At 43.2% G+C, this 26,433-nt stretch overlaps 1 protein-coding gene across 2 annotated transcripts; it reads right to left on the bottom strand.

The window, feature by feature from the left end:
- Positions 1-2,884: 2,884 nt before the first annotated feature.
- On the bottom strand, positions 2,885-9,893 carry LOC310754271 (40-kDa huntingtin-associated protein-like). Of its 2 annotated transcripts, none has more exons than XR_014543694.1 (2): positions 5,792-9,893; positions 2,885-5,624 (listed from the first exon to the last, which is right to left on the bottom strand). XR_014543694.1 is itself a non-coding variant. In XM_083596056.1 (2 exons), exons 1-2 carry the CDS (start codon positions 9,068-9,070, stop codon positions 3,530-3,532), a joined length of 1,269 nt encoding a protein of 422 aa, XP_083452182.1. In that variant the 5' UTR covers positions 9,071-9,893; the 3' UTR covers positions 2,885-3,529. The 2 variants fall into 2 exon arrangements, 1 of the variants encoding a protein (XP_083452182.1); XM_083596056.1 differs by having other exon boundaries at positions 2,885-3,735; positions 8,008-9,893.
- Positions 9,894-26,433: the final 16,540 nt, after the last annotated feature.

Raw genomic sequence — 26,433 nt, forward strand, 5'->3', positions numbered from 1 at the left:
CTTAAACGGCAAATAATTTTTTAAAATATTGGTCTACTATAAAATCAAAAAGCCTCCAGGCATGCTGGCCACATGACCCAGAAAGGGGCCTGAAAAGGAAGATGAGTGCTGCACCCCATAGTCACCCTTGACTGAACTTAACCGTCCAGGGGTCCTTTACCATTACCTTTTACTTCTACTGTTTTTAAAAACTCTTTCTAGCTGTTTTAAATGTTTTGTAAGTTGCCTTGATGCACATGTTTGTTATAGGAAAATCCTTGGGCTCACTTGGATTACCAAACAAAGACACCAGCCAGGAATATAGGAGCAAAACAGCAGCCAATAGGCCTGGTCTTCATTCAAATAACTGTTGAAACAGGACTTCCACCCACCACATGGGAGAAGGGGGAAGAAGCAGAGAACAAAGAGTGGCTCCCACTTTTATCAGTTTTACAAAGATACCCACAACACCCCTAAAATTACATCATGCATATATCACAAATACATCACGTGTTGGAAGGGTCTGGCGACAGAAACTTGAGGATCAGGGCTTGCCCATCCCTTACCTTGACCTCCACCAAACACAAGAGATGTCCCTTTTTCCCAGCTAAGTTAATCACAACCTTTTGTCTTGATCTGGGTTTGCTATTGTTTCTGGAATGGCTGCCTGCAAGACGGAGCTGTTTTGCCTGGCCTTCGGCATGGACTCACTCTGATCCCATATATGGGATTTCGCATGGAAATTTCCCATGTAGGACCAGCATGAATAGCTGGCTCGGGTGAATATCTGATGTTTCCTCCCTTTATGGTCTTGATTTATGGGCTACACTAAAATGAGGCTGTATTTTAAGTTGTATTTTAATTAACTCTTTTCTATTACATTTTATTGTAATTTATATTTGGTGTTAGCCGTGGGGAGGACGGGGTATAAATAAAAAAATATTATTATTATTATTATTACCTGTCTGGAACTCAGGTATCAGGATGCCAGAGATTATCACTCAGGCAGAGGGGCTGCTGAGTACCTGAGCTCACGCTTTATGGGTTATGGCTGCCCTCACTCATGTCCCAAGCTCCCTCCTTGGTAGCCATTTCCTTCCTGAACAGAACATTGGAAATTGTGTGGTGTCGTGTGTTATCTGGTGCTTTGAGGAGACATTGTGTGTGTGAACAAAGAGGGGGTGCACACTGTGTGCTGGAGGAGCAACCCCCCCATCATTGTAAAAATTCCCTGTAACAATGTAAAAGGGGATTAATAAATTAAAACATACTCTTTTTCTATTGGTGCAGTAGTGTTGCTTTATCCCATTGCATTTGTATTCCTTCTCTAGGCAAATATTTAAAAATGTAGTATAAACACCAACAATTGGGAAACACTTGCCTGCGAGTGCTTCAATTGGAGAACAGCCTTTACCAAAGGTGTCATGGACTTTGAAGACACTTGAACTCAGGATGCAAGGGAGAAATGTACTAAGAGGAAGGCACGATTGGCAAATCCATACCATGATCAACTCCCGTCTGGAGACCAATGTCCCTACTGTGGAAGGCTGTGTGGTTCCAGAATTGGCCTCCACAGTCACTTATGGACTCATTGTTAAAACCGTGTTTATGGAAGACATTCTTACTTGGCTGTGAGTGATCGCCAAAGAAGTATTCCTTCCTTTATACGTTGCATTGGCTGTTAGAGGTGAAAGCGAGTTCCAGTTCGTATCTGGTTTCCAATAAAAAAATCCAATGGTGTGTGCCTCAAATCCAATGTGCAAATGCCAGACTCACAGCCAATGTATAATCAAGAAACTGTTGATTATTAATCTGAGACTTCGTCCTTGAGTATGTGACATTTTTGTCATGATTGTTTTCTGATAAGTCATATCCTGTTTGTCTAATCATTGTTCTTGTTAGGAAAAAATAAGATTGAGGAATGGTACCATTCTTCAATCTTTTTTTCCTGGTCTATTTTAATTTTGTTATAACTTAGGCCTGGTTTTTTGTTTTTTAAAAAAACTGGTTTACTTGAGCCGGACAGAAGGTGTAGGCTTCTAAAAAGTTGTTATTGATGCCAGGGGCTTAACTATCCTTCTCACTATATAGAAGGATCTGGCAACTTCTGTTTCAGTGTATCTGAAGAAGTGTGCATGCACATGAAAGCTCATACCAAGAACTTAGTTGGTCTTTAAGGTGCTACTGGAAGGAAAAAAAAATTTTTGTTTTGTTTATCCTTTGAGGGTAAAGTATTGGAAAAGTCTCTTGAATGATTAATCTCTTGGGTTCTCATTTCACTTTTACGCTATTAAAAAAACCCTCTGTTGTTTTATTACATGAGTGTTTGAGTTGATTGATTTCATATTCTAATGATTTTGTACTCATGGTGAACTGCATAGAAAGTTTTCTGAAGTGTCAGGTTATGTGTATATTTAATAAAACAATAGGTAAATGCTATAAAACAATAGCAATGTATATGGACCTAAGGCAGGAGTAGCCAATAGGTCCAATATAGGGCTATTCAGATGTTGCTGGAATACAAATCTAAGCATCTCTGAGAATTGGCCATGCTGGCTGGGGCTGATGGGCGTTGGAGTAAAATAGAAGAAAAAAGTTTTGCGGAGGGCAGTGTTCACTACCACTGAACAGAATTTTCATTGTATGGGGCTTGGACCCCCTCATTTTTAGATCTTGGAGCTGATGTATTCATCATGGCTGCAGAGACCTCACTGCAACCTAGAACCTCCATGCTTCACATCACAGCATTGAGCATGGCTGTGAGAGAGGTACCAGACACAAAGCTTAAAATGATCCTTTGCAGTATTCAAAGGGTGAAGCATTGGCATAAATGATCAGCTCTGCATAGTTGTGTAGTGGGTTGCCAAAGTCATGGCTGGTAAAAATCAATAACTGCTGTTTTGGGTTGTTTTTTAAAATAATCAGCTTTATTTATTACTTTCACAAACTGATATGAACTTATAAGATACAGAACTAAGAACACAGAATAAAAACTAAGACACAGTTTCTGGGGAAACAGAGGCAGAGAAGGGTTGAATATATGAAGCAGTGAAATCAACCACCCCAAGAGAAACTATTCTCTCTCAAACTCTCTGATCTGCTATCCCTGTAAGCACATTCACCCTACCCAACTCATAAGGGTTTCCTCAGTTACAAACACAGTTCCTGCTGCCACCACCAAAATGCCCAAGAGACTAACTCTTCTTCCAGCATATCACATTGAAAACGCTCCCTCTAGGAAGGGCAGGTGCCTAAAGGAAGATGTCCCTTCTGGTCTCCTCAGGCAAATCTTGGAGACCTTGGAGTTCATGCAAGCCCTCTAAAACCATCTTAATATTGGCTTTGATCTTGGCAGAGTCTTTGGTAAGGGCTTCACTGAACTCTGTTAGTAGCTTCTTGTTCTTCTCAATGAAGGCAAGCACCCCAGGAAGAGTCAACTCCACAAATAACCCATAACCCAGTGCTACCAATATGGTGGAGACATCAGGCACTTCTACATTGACATAGAAATTGTAGCCTAGATCCACTTGAGTCGTCAGCTCCTGGCTTCCTATCTCCTGCAACCACTCAATAATATTATTGAGCTGAAGTTACTGAGCCACATTTTCATAGACCTGATCTTGCTGCTCCAGAACCCTCTGGAGACCCCTCTGCAGAACTTCACCGATGATAGCTTCGCAGTGGAGCACCTTCTCCTGTACCTGCCGCTCACCTGGCATTCTGGCGAGGTTCCCGCAGGAGCTTTCATGCCAGAGCCTGGAGGGGAGATCAGTGGGACTGTTACTCACTGTAACTCTGGGCCCTCCCGCCTTCCTCCCACAGAAACAAGAAGCTGGACGTTCCACAATCCAGTTGGGAACTGAGGGGCTGGGTGAGGGAGCGGAGGGCCTGGGGGGGGGGAGACGTGGGCAGGTGGGCGTGGGAGGCTACCCTCCCTCCACGCGGATGCTTCCACAACTGTTATGCTATTGATGAATTGGTGAATTCACTTTGAGTCCAAGTAAACAGGGAATAATGTAATTCCTCAAAACTTGAAACTCAAGACAATCTTTCTGCCAAGCCAAGCTAGTGCAACTGTAATATAATAAACAGTGATTTGCTTAAATGCATCTCACCACTAGTGTTCAAAATTAGCCAGGCACCAGGTGCATTTTGCACCTGACTATCAACCACTTGCAACCAACTGAAGATACCTGGACACCAGGATGGTGCCTGACATCTCCACTATCTGGAGGTGCATGCCTGGATCTTGACTGTTTTCACATACTAATACCACATCCCGTATAATTCCATCAGTTATATTTTATCTGCACAATCAGAATGGATTTCAGAAACCAAAATGCTTTTTCTGTGCAGCCTGAGCTGGAGCAGTGCACGTTATAGTTAATGGTTGTCACTTGTCTTCATTTACCCCACCCCACTACCCTGCTCACAACTGTGAAGAATATTCCTACGCTACGAACTGTCTGTGTCACCATTAAGAAAAAGAGGTAGGAATAGGCCAGTGTGGACTGTCTATGAATAAAGTGATTTTTTCCCTTTTATGTTCTCAAAGTTCTTAACCTAGTTCAAGGTTGTCATCTGAACTAGCCAGATGTTTAACTGAGAATCAATCAGTCTGTCCATCCTTTGAAAAATAAGACTTTTTAAAGCCATCTTGCCCAAAAATGGCAACCAGATATTCCATTTGGGCAACTGTAACCTTGGCTTAAGGAGCCATTTTGTGCCTACCTTATATATCTGAGTTTCTAACACTGCTCACTACAATCTAGTGATAGCTAGGCATTTACACATAGAAGTAGATGCTAGTGCACCTGTAATATAATAAACAGATTTGCTTAAATGTACCTCATTTTGCATCTGGCTATCAGCCACTTGCAACCAAGTGAAGATGCCTAGGTGCCAGGATGGCACCTGAAGTCTTTTTGGGGTTTTTTTTTTTTTTGGCGCCTGACATCTCTACCATCTAGTATGCATATGACTTAAGCTGTGTCCAAATAATAAAACAAGGCTGACATTTGAGTTAACTGGTTTAGGATTGAGTGGTAAAGGCACAAAATGTTTACCTTACTCTCTGTAAATTCCAAACAAAGCAAGTTATTTTTACAATCAAAGAGGAACAGGAATTCCCTTTAGTTAAGAAGGGTAGGAAAAAAAGACAAAGGAAGTCCCATTATTATAAGCCCCAATGTTCTATAGAATATCTGAGGAGCACCACATTGTCTGTCCTACGTGATCTACCCATTGTGGACTATGAATATGCCAAATTTCAAACTGATCTTTTGTGTAGCACAACACTAAGAATGAAAAAGTTTTTCATTCTGGATTGGAACCGCAACATGAATAAGAAACATTTATTTATTACTTCCATCACATATATGCTGCCAAGATACCTGAGATTGCTTTGGCACTAGAGTTGTTTGGTGGTGATAAAGCAGTCTGGGTGGTATAAAGAAGTGAGTAGAAGCACCCTCTTCCACAGGGGTACCAACTTAAATAAAATATTGGGGTGGGGGCAGGTAAGCCCCACTATGCATAACCAAACACATGACACAGCGCACATACACCATTTGAATGGCAAAGCCCATCAACGGGGGTGTGTGGGGTGGACCCCTCAAATATTTTATTAGAGGGCCCAAACAGACCTCAGCCCCAAGAAGCTGGCTCTTATGCTCTTCCAACACTTCTTTTTTTCAGACTGCAAGCTCACAACATAAATGAAGTATGGGCTAAGATTTGTGAGCTCAGTTGTCTAACTTGACACTTCATGTAACTTCCAGTGAGTGACCTTTAAAGTAGAAAAGGCATGAGCCTAAAAATGGACTGAAATACAGGGCACCCCCCCCCCCATTTATGTGGTGGTTACGTTCTGAGGCACCGTGCATGTTAGTGAAATCATATATTTGAAACACCATTGAAAAAGCCTGTGCACACACACATCCATTCCACCCCTTTTTTTGGAATGTTTAAGGTCACTTCTGGGTTCGATGTGATGCACGTACAGTGGTACCTCGGGTTACATACACTTCAGGTTAGACTCCGCTAACCCAGAAATAGTACCTCGGGTTAAGAACCTTGCTTCAGGATGAGAACAGAAATTGCGCGGTGGTGGCGGGAGGCCCCATTAGCTAAAGTAGTGCTTCAGGTTAAGAACAGTTTCAGGTTAAGAACGGACCTCTGGAACTAATTAAGTACGTAACCAGAGGTACCACTGTATGTACAATTGCACACCTATTGAACATGCGTAAGTAAGGGGTTGCCTGCATAAATAATTAAGCAACCTATTCCTGCTCAAAATCTGTACTTTGACCACTTCCCAGATGCATCTTTTGCTGTTGCCTCTTTTAAAGTCTATGATATATATAAAGGGATTATTTTCAAAAGTTACTACATATATTATCGTTAGCATCATCAGCGATTACAACAATACAGTCATACCTCGGAAGTCGAATGGAATCTGTTCCTGAAGTCTGTTCAACTTCCAAAACGTTTGGAAACCAAGGTGTGGCTTCTCATTGGCTGCTGGAAGCTCCTGCAGCCAATTGGAAGGTGGGTTCCAAAGAACGTTTGCAAACCGGAACACTCACTTCCAAGTTTGTGGCATTCAGGAGCCACAACGTTTGACTTGTAAGGTGTTCAGGATTCAAGGTACGACTGTACTAGGAAATAAGACTGCACACACCTCAAGCATTACCAGTACCACCCTCATCCTTTTCTGCCGCAGAGAAGACCTCCCCCTCCTACCCATTACTTACTGATATAAGTAACAAATAGGCTTGCTCTCTAACAAAGCTTCATAAGGCAATACAAGACCAGGACTATATGAGGCATTTATGCAAGTCCCAGGCATTTTTACTCTCATCTGGATTTAAGGCTGGAAGGCAAAGGAAAAGTGTGGTGCACTCAGGCTAAGTTTCAAATCAGCAACTTGTGACACTGCACAATATCATTTTTATTTTGCTCAGTTTTCACCACCTAAGTGATCTCCTTGGGGCACAAGCACACATTAAAGCATCAGCCTTGGTTTTCAATTTGCTGGCTTTATGCAGTCTAGGCCTACATGAAAGTCTCTTAAATCTGATTTTAAACGGACAGGATTTTTTTGATACTTGAATAATGATTACAGTAAGCCTGCAACTTAAGTGCATTTAACTTTCGTGCATTCAGCTTTACGTGCGCAGCAATTTGTGTATATATGGGGGAAATGACACTGGCAATCCCATCTGGCATTGAACCAGGTGTGAAGCCCAGAATGTAACTCCTGCGTATGTTGTGGGCTTACTGTAATGAATTTTGTATTCAAACACTAAAAAAGCCTTCCCCAACCTGGTACTCTCCAGATGTTTTAGACTACACTACGGCTTCCATCAAGCCATGCTGGCTGGGGCTGAGACAAGTTGTAGTGCAAAGCAATCTAGAGGACACTTGGTTGTGGACGGTTCCAATAACGTAAGAAGAAAACTGGCAGCATAGTTTTCAAGCAAGAATCCAGCAGTTCAACACAAAGCCCTGTGCAAGAGAACACAGCTACCTCTCATATGTGTACTTACACTTTAAAATGTAAAATATAAATAAGTATCAACATTTAAAATTCCGCAACATTACTTTCAAGTTTACAATGTGTTATAAGTTAAGTGTAATTTCTGGAACCAACGATGAAGAAAGTGTTTTATAAAGTCCAATATGATAAAATCAGCCCAACAGCGGGGGGAAATGTGGGACACCTCGTGTTTTTCTCTCAAGTCCTTAGTGAAGTCTAAGTAATGTTAGGAAAGAATAGATGTGGGTAGGAAGAAAGTAAGCCCCAATAGAATGAAAGGCAGTGCTTTGCCACCGTGTTTCCTTCATGCAGAGAAAAGGTGCAGTAGACTTAATGGAAAATGCAGGCTGGAAGCTAGGAGGACAGAGACTGAAGTGTCACTTCCATCAGCAAAGCAAACCTTCTTTGCAAGACTTCTGTGAAAAACAAAAAAGAGTTGTCTAAGAACCGTACGCTATACCAAAGTACCCTTGGTCATATCCCCTGACCTGAGGGACTGATCATTTCCTGTACCACCAGATGGAGGAGGTGATTCTGCTCCGGAGTGAGCAGCGGCCAGAGTTCCTTCTGCAGCACCTTGAGCGCCTCCAGGTCTTTCTCTTGGCAAGCCATGACAGCGGACTGCAGCAGCAGGAAGAGCTCTGAGGGCACGTAGCCCGGCGAGGCATCCAGGGCCTCCCAGGAGTACTTCTCGAGGGTCTTGGCGTGCTCGGGCATCAGCTTGGAAGGCGGCGGCTGGAGCAGCAGGAGGAGAAGGACGCGGGCCACCTCGCAGTGCAGCAGCTCGTCGAGGAAGGCTCCCGGCGGCGGGCTGACCGGAACGGATGAAGAAGCGGCTGCGGCAGCCGAAGATGTCGATCCAGCGGCAGAGGGTCCTGTGCCGACCTGAGCCATCAGCTGCGCCTGGGTGAGCACAGCCAAAGCACCATCGTGGTCGCGGCAAAGCAGCAGGCAGGAGGCCACGTCGCGTAGGCAGCGCAGAGCCTCCAGGGGCAGCTGGGCGACCGCCAGGAGGTCTGCGGCGCGCAGAAGGGCCGGCACGGCTTGGCCCGGCTCTCCGCCGGAGCGCAGCTCGTTGCCCAGCTCGAGCCAAAGCCCGGCTGCCAGCGCGGGCTGGCCCAGGTCGAGGCGCAGGCGGGAGCCGAAAGCCACGCAGCTCTGGGCAGCCGGCAGGTGTTCAGACAGTCCCAGCCCGGGGCCTTGGCGCAGGCGGAGCTCCCGCTCGTGCTTGAGCCAGAGGCGCGCCGCTTCGCCCAGCGCCGCCGCTTCTCCGGGCGCGTGCCCAAGGCTCTGGGCGCAGCGCGCCACCGCTAGCTGGCACCAGGCCGCGTACGGGAGGCTCTCCTGGGCCCGCAGCTCCCTGGCCAGCGCCGCGAACTGCTCGGCCGCCTCAGACACGTTCGGCTTGCGCAGGAATCGCCGGCGGAGCTTGGCCGACACGAGCCGGTAGCGGGTCAGGAAGTCGCCTCCGCCGCCCGATCCCGACCCGGATTCCCCTCCGCTGAAACCAGGCGACAAGCCGCCACCGCCGGTACCCGGGACGGACAGCATCTTCCCGACTGCTTCGGCTTCACCGACAGCTCTCCTATGCTAGGCCCCGCAGGAAATGGCGACAGAGGGTTGCCAGGCGACGGAACAGGAAGTGGAGAAGAAGGCGTTGCAAAGGGCCGTGTAACCATGGCGACCGCGGAGGCAGCCGTTCCCATCCCTGGGCTCATCTCAGCGCACTCCTACCTGTACTTTGCTTTCCAGGCACAGATCCAGGTGGAACAAAAAGAGGTTGTCACAGGGAAAGCGCTGGGGCGAAACAACCAACAACGTACCAGACGCAGCACTTTAGAACACGGAACCCGTGCCTAGAAACACAGCACAAAATGATGTGTCTTTCTGGGGGAAATCATCCTTTAGCGCTCAGTCGGAGCAGTTGAGTTTTCCGTGGGATAGCCGTTTTCTCCTGTTTGAAGTTAGAGTGGGTTTTCCGTGGGAAAGGAGCAGGGCAAGGGGGTGTTATGGGAATTGTAAGGTTTCAAATATAGAATGAACGTTGATAACTGCACAAGGTAAACACACATACATAAGTATATGAACCACATGTCTAAAATAGTACAGGAAAGCAATCCAAAAGCCATCTTGACTCTCCTAAAGACTCTAAATATTTCCTCTGCCTCCTTAATTCCCCTTGCCTGAGAAAGGATTCCTCTCCTACATCTATGAACCTCCTTTGTATTGTCATTGTCTGCCCAGATGCTCCGCATTGAGGGATGGGCATCCTGATTGTCTTATCAAATGCTAATGTTTTGTGTAAACTGTGTCTCAGAAAAGTAAAGGACCCCTAACAGTTAAGCTCAGTCTCCAACGATGCTGGGGTTGCGGCGCTCATTTGTCCGCAGATAGTTTTTCCGGGTCATGTGGCCAGCATGACTAAGCCGCTTCTGGCAAAACCACAGCAGTGCATGGAAATGCCGTTTACTTTCCTGCTGGAGTGGTACCTACTTACCTACTTGCACTTTGACGTGCTTTCGAACTGCTAGGTTGGCAGGAGCTGGGACTGAACAACGGGAGCTCACACCGCCGATCTTCTGATCAGCAAGCCCAAAGCTTGGTTTGGTTTACACCACAGTGCCACCCGCGTCCCAAACTGTGTCTGGAATTATGTAAAACTTGCTAAATCCTCAAGAATATCACACTTGATATTCCTCAAGAATATCATCCTCAAGAATATCACACTCAGCCTGTCTGAGCCACAGGAACCCCACCTTCTGTGAGATGTAATTTCTGACTGTTTGTAGAGGGGGTTTCTCCTTCTCCACGCCAAAATGCAAACCCTTAAAAGAGATGTTTCTTCTGGGTTCTGGGTCTCTTGCCTCCTTGCTAGGAGGGGAAGGAACTCTGTTGCAACTGAAAAATAAAGATCTGCCTTGCTTTCACTGCATCCTGCCACCATCCATTCATCTCTGACGGATTATGGACTTAGGGGGAGATAGATTAAAATTGCAGAGTTTTGAGAAACTAAAAAACAAAGTACGAGATTGGCTTCATTACTATCAGATAATGGAGGCATATAATTTGGACAAGAAAATTGGCTTCCAGGTGGAAAAATCAAAATTAGAAACAGAACTGTTAGAACCCAAAACTAATATTTTGTCAAGGATGTATAACTTGCTGTTGAAATGGAATACTCAGGATGAAATGGTGAAATCTGCTATGATTAAATGGGCACAAGATGTTGGACATAACATTATGTTTGCTGACTGGGAACAGTTGTGGACCACCGGTATGAAATTTACGGCATGTAATGCCTTAAGAGAGAATATTATGAAAATGATATATAGGTGGTACATGACCCCAGTCAAGCTTACAAAAATATATCACTTGCCCGATAATAAATGTTGGAAATGTAAAGAAACTGAAGGTACATTCTTTCACCTTTGGTGGATGTGCCCAAGGATTAAGGCTTTCTGGGAAATGATCTATAATGAAATGAAAAAGGTATTTAAATATACCTTCCTGAAGAAACCAGAGGCCTTTCTTCTGGGCATTGTCGGCCAATTGGTGTTAAAGAAGGACAGAACTTTTTTTATGTACGCTACAGCAGCAGCAAGAATACTTATTGCAAAGTATTGGAAGACACAAGATTTACCCACTTTGGAAGAATGGCAGATGAAGATGATGGATTATATGGGACTGGCAGAAATGACTGGCAGAATCCGGGACCAGGGAGAAGAGGCGGTGGAAGAAGATTGGAAGAAATTTAAAGACTACCTACAGAAATATTGCAAAATTAATGAATGTTAGAATGATGTTGGATAGAAATTAAGTGGTTTCCAGCTGTAATGCTTTAAGAATATGGAAAAAGGAATTGATAAGGGATGAAAATACTGAGTTATAAAATGTTAAATTATATATATAAGATGAATGAAAGAGGGTAAGGATTTGCTGATTTGATTAGTTAAATGGGAATACAAGAAGGGGAGGTGTGAGGAAGTCAATGAAACAAGCAAATGAGTTTTAAGTTATGAAAAAGAATTGTTTTTAAATTTTTTTGGTTTCTTCTGTATGTTTTAATTATTTTTTTAATTTTAATTTTTATTATTATGTGTTTTTGTATATTTGTTTTTGTAAAATCTCCCTTGGGGAGTTGGGCAGCAAAAGCCAACCACCGCTATTTTTTCTATATCAGGGGAAAATGCTGAGACCCGTTCTTTCTCGGCACTGGACAAGTGGAAGTGTGGCGGCACCATAAAGTGGCCTGGTCCTCTTAGGTTGCAATCAGACATGTAGGTGATGCTCTGTTAGTTTTCCTGATTGCAACACTGGCACTTCTGTCTGAATTTATGTTCTCTTTGTGTTATCTATATTTTCTCTATATATTTTTAAATAATTTTTATTAATATGTTGTGACAATATGTAACCAAAACTGTTATGCATCAAAAGTTCTTGCTTCTCATGCAAAATAAAATAAAAAAGAGAGAAGAAATGGAAAGGAAAAACAAGGAAATGGCATATGAAGAGATAAATAACATAATAAAAACTCTATCAAAGTGTGAATAAATTAAAAGGAAAAATATGATTTACTTTCTCATTCCAGAAATATATAAACAAGACCTACCTTCCCCCAAAACTGTTGTGCCTCCCTGCAAACAACTAAGAATGGTATGCTGACATACTGTTCCAAATCTCATCACCTTACACATGTGATTTTTTTCCGTGTTAAGGGGGCTGCAAATAGATTTTTTGTGTAGAAACAAATAACACAGAAATGAGTGCTAAACATGCTCTATTTTCTATTTTCTGGAACTAGCTTTCTCCTTGTGTTAAAGTTCAAAGAGAATGCCGCAATTAATAGTTTGTTTCTTAATTTCATTTATATCCCACCTTTTTTCTCCAAGGAGCTCAAGATAGCACACATGGTTCTCCACCTCCTCATTTAATTCCCACAACAACCCTGTGGTGTAGGTTAGGCTGAGACACAATGGCTGGGCCAATGTCACTCAGTGAGCTTCATGGCTGAGTGAGGATTTGAACCCTGGTCTCCTTGGTACAAATCCAACACTCTAACCACTATACCACATTGTCTCTAATAATGTTAGGGAAACATTGGGGAAGTAGAATGAACTACCATGTGAATGGAGTCTAGATGGGCCATTTGGCTGGTGCAACAGGCTCATTATATTTGTGAGTGTGTGTTCACAATTGATAATTCTGTTATATTTGAATTGTGTTTATCCTTAATGCAATACTGTTGACAAATGGCTGAGATTCTACATATAGAAAACAGATGCAGGAATCTGGAGGTCTCTCCAAACTGTCAGTATTATGCAGGAGAGATTTAAGAGTGTACTAGAACTTTAGCTTTCTATAATTGAAATTGATTAAAGCACTCTGGGTTTGTCCACACTTTTGCTTGACCTGTATTTTGATTAAGTTGTGTAGCAATTAACTCCAAGACCTTTTCTCATTGCTCCACGACTGTGCCTTGTGAAAATAGGAACTTACTTGCTGGATTGGATCTTAATCAGATGTGCAGAAAATCTGAAGACAGATTTTGCTGGTCAACTTTCTGATTCAGCAGATAATATTGTTTTTTCCCCTAAGACAGCTGTGGAACAACGAGAAAAGCTCTCAGACCCAGATAAACTGATTAGTACACAAATAGGGTAAAAATACAGGACAAGCACATTTAAATAAATTGAATGATTATCTAGTTAAATTTGTTAAGTTAAATTAATTGAAAATAGCTTGCAGATACTTAATTGGCTTAGGATTTTATTTATGTTAAATGATGAATTAATATGTTTAATTCCATAAGGTGAAGATTTAAGGATGTTAATGTTTAAGTTAAATTTCATAAGAATTGGGATTTGGAAAACCATTAAAAGGACATGCAATGAAATTCAACCAAGGGGAAGCGAGGAAGTCGCTTAACAAAGTTAATAAGTGTAATTTTCAATAAGGCTATGATTTATGTTGGTTTGTCTTGTGTGTTTGTTTGTTTATAATATTCTGAAAACCAATAAAAATTTTGGGAAAAAAATACAGGACAAGCAAAAGTGTGAATAACAAGTTCATGTTTAAAAAAACAACAAAAAATACACATGTATTTTTCTTCTGTGAGAAAAGTGATGGGAAAATTCACTAGAAAGTGTGGGATGAATGAATGGCTAATGAGAAAACACCCCACAAGCAAATCAGGATGAATGCAGTTCGTTGTCCTGTAACTCCTACAAACATATCAGAACAAATAGTAGATATTTGACATAGTCGAATTGCTGTGTAAGCAAACCAGGATGACTGCTGAAAAACAAGTCATCAGGTGGTGCACTATGTGATCATGCGCACCTGGCAGAACCATCCAGATTGCGCCCCCCTAGTCAAGGGCACCCCCCCTCTGGAAGTCCTTGCAGTGGTGGCACTGGCCCTTACTTCCTTCTCCCCACCCCCACCTTCCTCACACAACTCCCCATCCCCTTTCCTCTTTCAGCAACACCAACATGAAATTTCAGTAGCCCTCTGGGTGATTTTCAGACTTGGGCGTGAGGAAAAGCCTCTTAGCCTAAAAAAAACTTGGGGGGAAGGGGAGAAGAGAAGAGGGGGAAAATAATAATAATAATAATAATAATAATAATAATAATAATAATAATAATAATTTTATTTATACCCCGCCCTCCCCATCCAAGGCCCGGCTCAGGGCGGCTAACAACCAATAAAAAAATGGATTGAAATAAAACTTAAAAAACAAGATTAAAATACATTAAAACATTAAAATGCAGCCTAAAAGGTTTGCTGAGGGGTGAAGAGGCGAGGATTTGAATCTGGTTGTTCCACAGGTTGGGGAGAATGAGGGGGGGAGGCTGTCCCCAATCTGAGAACAGGACAGCGCTTCCCTTCTCTTCCCTCCACCGCCCCCCTCCCGCCACTAGTGTACCTCAGAGCAGCTTGTTATTGGTCCTGGGGAAGGCAGAGAGGAGGTGGGGAGGGGAAACGGGATACTTCCCCCCCTTTCCTTGGGCAAAGTTAGGGGACCCAAAGAGAGGCCGCCAGCGCCCGGCTGTCAAGGAAAGTGAGGAGAAACAACCCGGGAAACCTTTTATTCGTGGGAGAGCGAAGCAGCTCCTGTATGTGTCTGTCTGAGGCACTTTTTCGCGGGTGCTCTTGAGGTCCCTTCCAGGCTGGTTGAAGCGGCACATCAGTTCAAGGCGTCCAGCCACTGTTGGAGAGAAAGACACGCCACTGCCCTCTACCTCAGAGGGTAGCTGAGAGGAGAAGCAGGGCTAGCGGGCAGATGTGGAAGGTTAGTGCAAAGAAACAGTGGACACTTTAAACACTGCAGTTTTTAAGTGCCCTTCCTGGGTTCAGAACGTGTTGGTACTGCACAATTACTATTGTTGAGTCCAATGGGACGTACTCCCAAGTATGCGTGTGCTGACAGCCAATTTCAGCCAGGGTCCCAAAGTCCCAATGAATAGGAGAATGTGCAGAGTGCCACCTTCTCCCACCTGTGTAGTGTCAGCTCCTATTTAGCTGAGATTGGGGGCAGAGAGGTGAATAAGAAACAGAAAAGTTTTACGGGCTTAATTCTTGTTTGTTTGACTGCTGGTTAGAAGACCCAGAGGGACAGCTATTCTTTCCTAGAATTGCCACCCTAAATGCTGGGTGTTCTTTGGAAATTAGATTATAGATTTTTGCCAAAGCTCCTGTATCTTTCTGTCCCTGTGGCTCCCACCTGCACGCTTAAGTCAGCCTTCGCTAACCTGCTGTCTTTCAGCCTGCCAGGTGTGCCTGTGCCTTTAAGGGAAAGAAATCTGCAGGTGACAGTTCTGGGGACAGAAAGGGAAACAATGGAGCCTCAAGGCAGGGTCTGGAGGAGGCTGAAAAGTTGGCGGCCATGGGGTCTTTTGGATTTCCTTGGGGAACCAGGCTATAAGCTTGAATACACGTGTATTCGCAAGATATAGGGGTTTAATTTATTGGAGGGTGTGTGGTCCCCGTGGGGGTGAAATGGGGAAGCAGAGTCCCTTTAAACTCGCTGGAGTTTAAACTGGCCAGGGGGCGGGGCTGCGGATCTCTGTTTCTAACAGCTGGGGCGTCCTCCGCGTCTTCTCTACTTCCATCTGCCTGGCGCTGCGGGAGGGAGGGTGGCAATGGGTGCTTGGAGCTCGCTCGCTGCTGCACCTCCTCCTCCTCCTTGGCCAAGGGTGCGCGCCTGGCCGCGGCTCCGCTTAGCATCCGGGCGGAGCGCATCTGTGCCCTTTCCAAGTGCTGCGGGACGGCGGAGAGTCCTGGGGTAGGTAGGGTTCTGGCGCGCGGGGAGGGGGCATTTCGGGTGGGTGGGGGTGGGTAGCCGCTTCCCTTCGCGGAGCAACTCCGGAGTCCTGCGCAACTTCAGAGACCCCAAATTCTCCTCTGGCTCTTCACCCCAACCTTGGGTGCGATAGGGCATTTGCTTTGCGGTGAGCGGGGGGGGGGGGGCGAGACAAGTGGGGCCAGGGTTACTCTAGCCACAGTATTTCCAGACAGAGCTTGGGAAAGAGTCTGAAACCGCGGAGAGCACGTGTGTATGAACACCGCTGAACTCGGGGTCTGCTTTCTTAGAAAAGGAACTTATTCGCTTGTTGACCCCATGGTTACTATGTCCTGGGGCTGAGACCTGACAAAGCCCTGGTGAAAGCACATGGGCAGTGGCGTGTGGGGTTGGGCCGGGGGATGGTAGTCCGAAGCGCACGATTTTTAGGGGGCGGCAGCCAGGCGCCCCCACGCAGGGAACCCCGTCCCGCCCTGAGTGCCGCCAGGACCCGGCTTGGACTAGCCGCCGCGCGTCCCAGGCCAGCGTGGGGGAGCGGGATTTGCCGGCCGACCAAGCTTCTCCTGGCAAGGGCAGGCAGGGGCGAAGGGCAGTCCCGCTTGGCTCTGGTGGCCAGACTGAGTTGACGCGCGGAACCCTTCCCGCCCTGGGCAAGTTGGTGGCGAGGGCAGCGCCTGGCGCGGTGGGTTGTGTTGGCCGCGCGCACTCCAGCGCAAAAAAAGGACGCAAAGCCGCTGCGTCTTGGTTTCCCCCCAACCAACCCTCCATTTTTGGGCTTGAGCACCCCACGTCCCATCCCTTCCTCCTTGATGCCTTTAGCTTCTGTGGGGAAGGTGAGGTGCAGGCAGAAGTTCCACAGGATAATCCCTGGCTCTTTGGGTAGGGTAGATTTCTTCTGGCCATGGAGGTTCTTTTACGTTATCCTTGGTTGTGATGGATGTTAGATGAATCCTATGTCTTCTTATTTGGGAGCAAAGCCTGCTGCGCTCGCTGCAGTTTACTCTTTTGTAAAAATGTGTAGGATTATGCTGCTGCTCTATGATGGTTTCTTTCCTTTTAAAAAACAACACCACGCTTTTCTGTACACTTAGAGGGAAAAACGTTTTTGGGTACTGCACATGGAAGTTGGAAGCAGCTTCTGTGGGGTAGGTGAGGTGCAGGCAGAAGTTCCACAGGATAATCCTTGGCCTCTTTGGGTACGGTTGGGAATGTCCCGTTGTCTGATACTAGGGTGGGCTCCTCACAGTCAGTACAGCACTCTGGGTGCACCTGTGGTCAGATTTGGTACAGCACAGCTCCTCTTTATGTTGTGTTCTTGGTTTTCCTCGAAATGTTTTTTTCTAGAGCCTAACTGCTAACCCAGAGCAGCTGCAGAGCAGCAGGAACTTTTGTCACTAGGGGGCGCAAGTCTCTAGAAATCTTAAGGGCTGCCTTTCACCAGCATCTTAGTTCTCCTTAGTCCTTGAAGTGCAGCAGCCTGCCTGGCCCTGGAGAGAGACTTTCTGCAGTGCAGCTATGCTGTCCATATCCTGCGCATGCTTACTTGGAATTGAGTCCTGCAGTGCTCAGTGGGATGTACTGCCTTGTCAAATGTGCCCAGGAAGAAAGCTGGCATGTGCTCCTGGTGGCCTGGCTCTCAATATCTAGCTGCTGCTGGGCTCTCCATGGCTGAACTGGGAATAGAGAACTCTCCTGCCTGGACTTTTCTGTTGAGCTGACTAAGATGGTTTGAGGTTTCATCTGGCATTATATTTCTCCCTCCCTTGCAGGGATGGAGTGACCATGTTCTGAGGCAACACATGCAACTTGTCTTCAGCAGCAGTGTATAGGAATGTCAGAGGAGCCTTCTGCACCAGGCCAAAGGGGGACCATCTAGTTGAGCATCCTGTTCCCACCGTGACCACCAAGATGTCAGCCAAAGGGCTGCTCTGTGGATGGGCAGAGCTAATGCACAGGGAAGAAGCCTCCCTGCCCGTCAGCACTGCTTGCATGGGCAGGACAGGAGTGCTTCTGAATCCCAGCTGCTGCAAACCGCAGGAGGGGAGAGTTGCTCTTGCGCTCCTGTCCTGTTTGTGGGTTTCCCTTAAGGAACATCCGGGTGGCCACTGTGAACAGGATGATGGAGTAGAGGGGCCAGTGGCCAGATCCAGTAGACTCTTCTTATTTTCTTCTGTAAATACTTTCTTTTCTTTTCAAATTTTTTTATTGGTTTTCACAACATTATAAACAAACAAACAAACAAACAAACACATAAGACAAACAGACATAAATCATATCCTTATTCAGTGGCGTAGCGTGGGTTGTCAGAACCCGGGGCACGGCAAGTAATTTGCACCCCTAACCCGTGGATTTGCGCCCCCTAACTCGTGGATTTGCGCCCCCTAACCCTAACCCCCAGATGTTGCGCCCGGTGCGGCCGGCCCCCCTGCACCCCCCACGCTACGCCACTGGCCTTATTGAAAATTACACTTATTAACATTGTTATGTGACTTCCTCGCTTCCCCTTGGTTGGATTTCATTGCATATCCTTTTAATGGTTTTCCAAATCACAGTTCTTATAAAATTTAACTGAAACATTAACATCCTTAGATCTTCACGTTATGAAATTAAACATATTAATTCATCACTTAACATAAATAAAATCCTAAGCCAATTAAGTATCTGCAAGCTGTTTTCAGTTAATTTAACTTAACATACTTAACTTAGTAATCATTCAATTTAATCCACTCTTCCTGATACTCCTCCTCCTTCTGGTCACGGACTCTTCCGGTTAGGTCGGCTAGCTCCGAAAAATCCATCATCTTCATCTGCCATTTTTCTATTGTTGGTAATTCTTGGGTTTTCCACTTTTTAGCTAACAAAATACGAGCAGCAGTTGTGGCATACAAAAATAACATCTTTCTTGGGCAATTCCAAACCTGTTATTCCAAGAAGAAAGGCCTCTGGTTTCTTTATAAATGTATATTTCAACATTTTTTTCAATTCATTATAAATCTTTTCCCAGAAGTCTTTCTCCTTGGGACAGGTCTACCACATATGATAAAAGGTTCCTTCCTTTTCTTTACATTTCCAACATAGATTGTCACAGTTATGATATATCTTTGCTAATTTTACAGGAGTCAAATACCATCTGTACATCATTTTCATTATATTTCCTTTAACACAGTACATGCAGAGACCTTGACCCCTTTCTTCCACAATCTTTCCCAGTCCTCAAACATTATATTATGTCCTACATCTCTTGCTCAATCTATCATCACAGATTTAACTTGTTCATCTTTTGTATGCTACTCCAACAATAACTTGTACATTTTAGATAATTTTTTACCTTTTGTATCGAACAACTCCGTCTCCAACTTAGATTTTTAAAAGGAAAACCATTTTTCTTGTCCAATTTATACAATTCATTAATCTGGTAACCAATTTAATTTATCTTTAACTTGATCAAATGGTTTTAATTTGTAACCTTTTTCTTCTATTAATAAGTCATAATAGTTCAACCATTTGGTATCCATATTTAGTTTTTTCTGGGCCTTCGCCTCCATTGGTGAAAGCCATCTGGGCATCTTTCTTTCTAAAAGATCTTTATATTTTGTCCAAACATTATACAACAATTTCCTAATTACATGGTTTTTAAATGCATTATGGGCCTTTACCTTGTCATACCATAAATATGCATTCCAACCAAACACATTGTCGAATCCCTCCAAATCTAATAGATCTATGTCTTCTAATTGCATCCATTCTTTAATCCAGCAAAGTGCAGCAGCTTCAAAATAAATTTTTAAATCTGGCAAGGAAAATCCCCCTCTTTCTTTAAAGTCTGTAAGTAATTTATATTTAATTCTGCGTTTCTTCCCCTGCCAGATAAATCTGGATAGTGTTTTCTGCCATTCTTTAAAACATTTCACATTATCTATAATTGGGAGGGCTTGAAACAAAAAAAAGCATCTTTGGCAGCACATTCATCTTAATCACAGAAATCCGGCCCATTAATGACAGTTTTAGGTTTGACCATATCTCCAAATCTCTTTTAATTTTATTCCATAATTTCTCATAATTATCTTTATATAAATTCAAATTTTTCCCAGTCAGGTTCACCGCCAAATATTTAACTTTTTTTCACAAAATCTAGGCCCGTTTTTTCTTGTAATAGTTTTCTTTCTTAATTATCCAGATTTTTCTCAATTACTTTGCTCTTGCTCTTGTATAATTTGAATCCTGCTACCTGACCAAACTCTTGTATCAGCTCCAGTGCTTTGACTGCACTGGAGTCTGGATCTTGTAATGTCAGGACTAGATCATCAGCAAAGGCTTTTAATTTATATTGTTTCGAACCTACTGTAATACCTTTGACTTGTTCATCCTTTCTAATCATACTTGGCAAGACCTCCAGGACTGAAATAAACAGCAGAGGGGAAAGTGGGTACCCTTGCCTGGTTCCCTTCTCAATTCTAATTTCCTCTGAAACCACATTGTTTACAATAATTTTAGCTTTTTGTTCTAGATAGATCGGTTTAATATCATTTAAAAAATCATGGCGTATCCCCATACTCTCTAAATTATGTAACATAAAACTCCAAGATACATTGTCAAAGGCTTTCTCTGCAACAATAAACATGAATATTGCTCTACAACTCTTTCTTGCTTCTAACTTTTCCAAAATATCCCCAGCATTTCTAATGTTGTCTTTCATATGTCTTCTGTAAATACTTTCTTATCCGCTCTAAATCTTCCTGTATTGGTTCCTGCATGAGTTCTGGTGTTATGAGAGAGGCAGAAAAACATTTTTCCTACCCACTTTCTGCAAGTCTTGCAGGATTTTAGAACCTCTGGTTCCATTGCCTCTAACTTGCTTTTTCTCTAAACTTCAAAGTTCTGAAAGCTGCATATTTTCCTCCTAGGGGAGTTGTTCCATTGATACGGCTGATCTTAAGAAAACGTCCTGCTTGCATTCCCTTATGTACCTGGCGGCAAAGCAAGCGTTTTGCTCTGTTGGGTTAAAGGTGCCATTTGAAAATAATTCCCCTCATTTCTCCTAGATTTTTTCCATTCAGTGTGCAATAATGCCATTTTTTTCACATACACCCTGTGTTGGACCTTTGCCAACATAGTGCCCCCTGAGATGTTTTGGGCTGTACCAGGTTGGCGAAGCCCTCTCTAGAACCTGGGTTTGGCTGAGTCTATCAGTGGTCAGTGGCTTGAATAGCCAAATAGAACTTCCTGTTGAAGGAGCAGTCTACCTCTGAATACCAACTGCTGGGGAGCCACTTAAGAACATCCAGGGGGATCAGGTTAGTCCTTGATGGAAGCAGGGTGCTGGACTAGATACACCTTGGCTCTGACAGAGAAGGCATGCTCTTTTGAGCAGAGGCCTCACTGTGCAGCAGCTTTCACCAAGTTTGTGTCTTCCAAGTGTTTCAGATTGCAACTCCCACAAGGCCCATCATGTTGACTGGACCTGCTGGGAGTTGTTCAAACCATTCACCATGGTTCTCCTATAAGCCCTTTCTGTTATTCGTTTTGTTAGGAATAGGACTGTTAAAAGCAGATTGTGAATACCAACAGACCCATCAGATGGGGATGGGGATTTCATAGAATTAGAAGGGACCTGAAGGGTCATCTAGTCCAACACTCTGCAATGCAGGAATCCCAACTAAAGCATCCATGACAGATGGCCACCCAACCTCTACAGACAAACCTCCAAGCAAGGTGAGCCCATATACCTCCCAAAGCAGGCTGTCCCACTGTCTAAAGAGCTCTTACTCAGCAAATTCTTCCTGATGTTTAGTTTGAATCTCCTTTCATGTACCTTGAAGCCATTGGTTTGAGTCCTACCCCGCAGCACAGGAGAAAACAAGTTTGCTCCATCTTCCATGTGACAGCCCTTCAGATATTTGAAGATGGGTATCATATCTCTTCTAAATCTCCTCTTTTCCAGGCTAGACATACCCAGGTGCTTCAACCATTCCTCCTAAGACTTGGTTTCTAGACCCTTGATCATCTTGGTTGCCCTCCTTGGCACAGGTTCCAGCTTGTCAACATCCTTCTTAAATTGTGGTGGCCAGAATTGCACAGTATTCCAGGTGTGGTCCGACCAAGGCAGAATAGCAAGGAACTATGCCTTCCCTTGATCTGGACACTATACTTCTGTTGATGCAGCCTGGAACAGTGTTAGCTTGGTTGTTGTTGCTGCTGCATCACACTGTTAACTAGTGTTAAGCATGTGGTCCACCCTTGATTGGTGGAAAGAGAGGAAACGGTGCCAAAAATACAGCCACAGACTAAAGACTTGGGTATACAGATGCATATACAATATTTTAAGTGCACTATACAAATGTGACACTAGATGGCGAGGGTGAGCTTATGGCAAATTCAATATATTTTTAAAACCACTTTAAAATTATTTTCTTTTTTCAATTTTTGTTTTCAAAGTTTCAAAAAGAAAAAAACACAATTTTTTACACACACACACACACACACACACACACACACAGACAAACATGCTTACATTACATCACAGTCCATATCAGTACCTTTATGGGGTTCCCTGAACCCCTGGACTTACCTCCACCCCTCCCTTGGCTTCCAAAATTTATCTTCATTTTCAAACTGCATCTAATTCCATTTATCCAAATTATGGTACTTCATTTTTATCCTTTGTTATTTTAAATTACAAGTGCTATGTCAATCCTGCCAACATTTTAAAATGATTACAGTGTTCTTTAATATATTCTTTAGAGGTATGTCATTCTTTAGTAAATTGGTTAAACTCTTGGTGCCTGATTTTCCCGGTCAGCCTTGCCATCTCCGCATAGTCCATCATCTTCATTATCCATTCTCCTTTCGATGGGGCTCTTTCTTCTTTCCATCCCTGGGCAAGTAGTATTCTGGCATTGTCTTCACATACATAAACAGTACTTTCTTATCCTTCGGTAATTCTTCTCCTACCAAATATTTTTTAATGTATTTTTTATTAAAGATTTCTTGGTTTACAAAAGTATGTGCAATGTTTCTTTTTTCAAGTTACATTTTCTTGAAATATACAGGTCAGTTTCATTTGTATTTTTTTAATTTTTTTTAGTAAAGATTTTCTTGATTTAGAAAGGTATCTGCAATGTCTCTGTCTCGTATTCCCCCTCCCCCACGTAACACATTTCCCCCCCATTTATTGAGACATTAGGAAGAATAGGGGGAAAGAGGTGGAGGGGAAAAAAGATGAGTGGGGGTTAGGGTTGGGTGGTGATGTTTCTATTTTACTTAATATATGTGGAGTTTTGTGTCAGCGTGTCTTGTCCGGGTTCTCTGCTGTTCACTTGTTTTCTTTGTCCCTGTGTCAGTTTCAGTTTATTGGTTAATTTTTCTAGTAAGGCTGTTTCCCATAGTATTTGGTACCATTGGTCCATATTTATTCCTGACAGGTCTCTCCAGGTGTCTGGTTATGATGCTTCTGGCTTCTGAGAGTAGGTGGGTTATGAGTTCTTTGTGGTGTAAGTGGGTATTATTGTCTTGGAAGATGTTTAGTAGGGTCAGTTCTGGGGTGATTTCTAATACTTGCTTAGTTATTTTACATGTTTCTCATATGGTTTTTGTACAGAAGAGTTGGATTTGGGGGCATTCCCATCACATGTGGAGGTATGTGCCTGAGGAGGTGCACACTCTCCAGCATTTTGGTGAATTACCTGGGCTTATTTGCGCTAATTTCCTTGGTGTTAGGTACCACCTGTAGGTGAGTTTCAGAGTGAGTGCTTTCCTTCTCTTTGATATGGATTGAAAGCAGGGTTTAGACCACGTTCTAGTCCACTGAGTGGGGTTAATGCCATAGGAGGTTTTGGGGGTAGGTTTTTTAAGGTTGTCAGGGGCCTAGTTGCTGCTGATTTTACTACTGGATTGTTTAAGAGGGCATGTAATTGTTGGTGTGTTAACCAGGGCATTTGGGCATCTTATAGTTTGTCTTGTATTTCTTGTGTTGGCAAGGGTTTTTATAGAGGTTGATTAGGCGATATAAGCCTTTTGTTTGACAGGTTTTTATCTGGAGGTTTTGTGCTGTGTGATGGAATAATGGGTGGTGTGGCAGGGGAATTAGTGGGGATGGGGTTGGGGACAGTTTGCCTATTTCTGCTTTCCCTGCTTTAAGCATGGTCTGTGTGTACCTGTTAAGTATTGTGGGAATTTTCCTTAGTTTGTTTGGAATTGGGTATGCTGTGGTGCCAGTATTTTGAATTGTGTCCCTCTTCAGGTGTACCCGCTGTTTTGTTTCATCTTCTACTATATATGGGATTATGTAGCATAATGTTATATGCTTCTGTGTTGGGGATTCCCCATCCTTCCTCTGTGGAGGGGAGGTGCAGGTATTTGGGGCTTATTCTTGGTTTTTTGTTTGGAATAGGTAGGTTAGTTTTGGGAGGGTGATCATTTTGATCATGGCTATTTTGTCTGAGAGAGTGAAGTTGATGTTGTTCCATCTCTTTAGGTCTTGGTTAATCTGCCGCCAATAAGGGGTTGTAGTTGTGGAGGTATACTTCATTGAGGTTTTTGGTTCTTTGTACCCCATGGTATCTGAACTTGGTGTGACAAAGTTTTATCTTGGTGACGTTAGCAAGTTCTTTTTGGGTGTGGGAAGCACATAGCTTCTGACTTTACAAAATTTACCTGTAGGCCCAACACCATTGCAAATGTGTTGAGTTCTCTGATTAAGGAGGTTGCTGTGTTTATGGGGTCTGGTGCTGTCATCTGCAAAGAGTCCTAATTTCTAGGTTTTGCCTTTTATTTCCACTCCCTTCATGTCTGTGGCTGCTCGGATTCAGATTGCTAAAGGGTCCAGAGCCAGGATGAATAAGAAGAGAGATAGTGGGAAACCTTGTTTTGTGCCATTTTGGATTGCTATGGTATCAGAGTTCCTATTGTTAATCTTCCATATTGCTGAGGCTTGGGAGTATATTTGTTGGAGGATTTGCAGGATATTGGGGCTAAATTAGTTAGTACTGCTAATGGGTATTTCCACTCTAAGCAATCAAAAGCACTGAGGATGTTTAGGGACGTAATTATGAATATCTAGTCGTCTTGGTTTATTAATGAGATTGGGCGGTATGATTCTACTTTGAGGCTGTCTTTCAGTGGTTTTGGGATGGAGACTATTTTGGAGTAGGTCCAGGTTTTGGGGATGGGCCCCCCTTTTATGGTATCATTGAATAGGCGGGTCATGTAGGGCATCAGGGGTTCTTTGAATTTTCTATAGAATTCTGCTGTAAAGCCATTTGGGCTTGGGGCTTTGTGTGGGTTGAGGTTTTTGAGGACCATATCTATTTCATCTGGGGTTATAGGACTGTCCATCAATTCCTGTTCCTATGTTGGGTAAAAAAATGGATATTATTAAAAGATAATGAAGTCCTAACACTAGAGGGTTGGGACAAAATATATGGCTGGCATGGCTGTTTATTTTATGGCAAAAAAGAACAGCATAAAAAATTTACAAATCACATAGTAAGAAGGCTCTATTGGATGTCTGCGAAAGAAAAGAACAAAAGGAAAAATTATTGAGAAAACTCCCCAATGGGTTTCACCAGTGGAGACAACCACAACATAAAAGAGTAATGCAAAAGAGACTTGGCCAACATATAGAGAAATATTAGAAGATGCAGACAGAAATATTAAATTAAAAACTTATGAACAATTACAAACATTTGGAATAAATTGGTTACAATATTATCAATTAAAAGCAACATATGAAAAAGACATAAGAAAGGGGGGATTTGGAAATAAAACTTCAAAATTAGAAAAGGAAAATTGCAAAGTGATCAAAAATACTTGCAAAAATGTATAGATTAATAATGAAAACCACCTTAGAACAAGAAACGAAAGGGGTAAACATGTTAAAATGGGAGCACGATTTGGGATATGAGATATATGTGGAAAGATTGAAAACTTTTGGGGAGAAAAACCATAAATTTTACTGTGTGTGATTTATTTAAGGGAGAATTTCAGAAAAATTCACCACAGATGGTACCTAACCCCTGACAGATTGTCAAAATTAAATAAAAGGAACAATGACAGATGTTGGAAATGTAACAGAACAAAAGGTACGTTATACCACATGTGGTGGACTTGCCCAAAGATTAAAATCTTTTGGGACATGATCCACGACGAAATAAAAAAATTGATAAGGACATCAGACACAAAAAAGGCAGGGGAATCCTAGATAAAGATATCCCAAAAGATAAAACTAAATTATTTCTATACGCGACAACAGCGGCAAGAATTTTGATTGCTAGCTATTGGAAAGAAGACAGCATCCCAACAAAAAGAGAATGGTTGGGGAAACTTTGCAAGTACCTGGAACTAGCAAAACTGATGGATATAATAAGGAGAAAATCCAAAACTATGGTTATGAAGCAATGGGAGTTTTTAAATGATTATTTACAAAACCAAGGCTCAAGTATAAAAATCTGGTTGTGTTTAGAATAATCTTGTGTGTAATATAAAAAATACAAAGTGAGACATTAAGGAAACCCAAAGGGAAAATATGAAGAACAGAGGAGCTGATGAACGGCTTATTAAAAACGCATGAGGCAAACGGTGGAAGTCTTTAAAAAAAAAACAAAAAACCCACTTT

Source organism: Podarcis filfolensis, assembly GCF_964270895.1.
Source record: "Podarcis filfolensis genome assembly, chromosome: Z".
Classification (NCBI taxonomy): Eukaryota; Metazoa; Chordata; class Lepidosauria; order Squamata; family Lacertidae; genus Podarcis; species Podarcis filfolensis.